The sequence below is a fragment of the Phyllobates terribilis genome, unplaced genomic scaffold, assembly GCF_046119375.1.
Source record: "Phyllobates terribilis strain yellow unplaced genomic scaffold, ASM4611937v1 Scaffold_5__5_contigs__length_657084704, whole genome shotgun sequence".
NCBI lineage: Eukaryota > Metazoa > Chordata > Amphibia > Anura > Dendrobatidae > Phyllobates > Phyllobates terribilis.
The window spans coordinates 460,823,183-460,824,915 of NW_027362765.1; the positions used below are offsets into that span (position 1 = coordinate 460,823,183).

At 39.6% G+C, this 1,733-nt stretch overlaps 1 protein-coding gene across 1 annotated transcript; it reads right to left on the bottom strand.

Annotated features, from left to right (window-relative positions):
* Positions 1-498: 498 nt before the first annotated feature.
* On the bottom strand, positions 499-1,521 carry LOC141271633 (taste receptor type 2 member 1-like). Its single transcript, XM_073681676.1, has one exon. It carries the CDS (start codon positions 1,519-1,521, stop codon positions 499-501), a length of 1,023 nt encoding a protein of 340 aa, XP_073537777.1.
* Positions 1,522-1,733: the final 212 nt, after the last annotated feature.

Consider the following 1,733-nt stretch of genomic DNA (forward strand, 5'->3'; position numbering starts at 1 on the left):
AAAAAAGCTGAAGATTTTATACCGTTGAGCTGGATTTCTCCTACTACATTCTGATCATCATCATCGGTGGCAGCGACAATTATTCTGGGCTCAGGAGGGACTAGGGATCTGCGGTGAGCTGGCTTTTTCTCCTTTTTCCAACATGTTTTTGTACTAATTTTTTCTTAATTTTATACCATCCTTACCACTTTTGAGAAGTGGGTGGAAAAGTAGGCATGGTTAGGGAGGCGAGGAGGTTTAAACCATACTAATTAATTGTGATTGTGATGTTTTAAAACAGTCAGAAAAAGTTGCAATTCTCACTTCAGTAGGGGCATGGAGTATAGCATGGAAAAACAGCTCTAGACAGAAGTGTTATATCTAAAGATACACAACTTCCAGCAAATCTGACTTCAGATATTCCCCTCATGATAAATTCCCCAACCCTCCCCCATCCCTATTGGGTGCATAGAATTTTGTGAAATCCCACTAACTACAATGCTGACTGCAAATATTCTCTTAATCACTAATTGTCTGAATCATCTCCTTTTGGTAGCAATTTCCTTTCCGTAGAATTTGCAGAAGGGCGTGCTTCAGCTTGTGGTTCCCAGTGACAAGCAGAACAGAATGTACAGACGGATAAGCTCCGATGAAAAGAGCCGCCATACAGCTTTCTATGCCGTCCTTTAACTTTCCTGATCCATATAGGTTGAATGCCATCATGTAAAAGAAGAAAAACATAAAGAAGGCAGCCATCATTTTAATTGCTCTCCAATGGGCATGTAGTGATGGCTCTCTAAACCCTGTTCTTTCTTGGGCATTCATCTTTTTCATATGTCCTAAAAGCGAGTTAACCACCAGGCCAGCAGAAAGACAAAACACAAGAAATGGAGGAACGGAACCCACCGCAGAGACGGTTGAGTAAGTCGCAAAGTTATTTGTCATTGCACCAAATGGAGTTTCATTTCTAGATTTTTCAAATTTGCTCATGTTGAATGTCTGGTTGATGGTGGAGTAAATTTCAGAGTTACTGCAGGATAAAGAGATTGATATACTAGCTAATATAAGGAATGGAACCAAGCGATCAAAATGTGTCTTAAATGCCGTGAAAATGTATCTCTCGATGTTGACAAGTCGCACGCAGTAAAAAGTACTCAGCCACGTGGCAAGCCACAAGCTTAAGCTATTAAAAAACAGCAAAACATATTGCAAATCACTACATTTATCAGCAATATTAGGTGCTACATAGTCAATGAAGTATATGGCTAAAATCAACCACATAAAAGAGAATCGAGATAGACCAAGACAAGTGAGTATGGAATCACAAGAGCCCAGTTTTCTGTGGGTCACCAGGCTGATCAGGTTTACAATAACCATAAGACCATTCATGAAGGTACCAATAATGGTCTCCAACAGCAAGATGACTAATGAAAGTATTTCATATTCTGTTAATGAAGTCGATGAAGTCTCAGTGTGTGTCTCTGTACCATTGTTCTGATTCGTCTCGTCAGTTCCATTGTACGTTGCCTTAACTTCCACCATGTTTTATCCTGTAGGAATATTGTAGATCTTCCGTTGCTGCCTCTTGGTTCACCCAGAACCTTTCTTTCCAGGCTTTCTTCTCTTGTTATCGTTGGGGCTTTTTGAATTTACAGCAAAGGTTTTCAGAAGATTTATACTGTTCTCTGAGCCTATTATATTGTATTTCAGTGATGACTATAATCCATGCAAATGGTAAGCACAATCAACCATGA

Excerpts from the sequence above, each read along its gene's own strand:
- LOC141271633 (XM_073681676.1), bottom strand. The coding sequence starts at position 1,521 with ATGGTGGAAGTTAAGGCAACGTACAATGGAACTGACGAGACGAATCAG.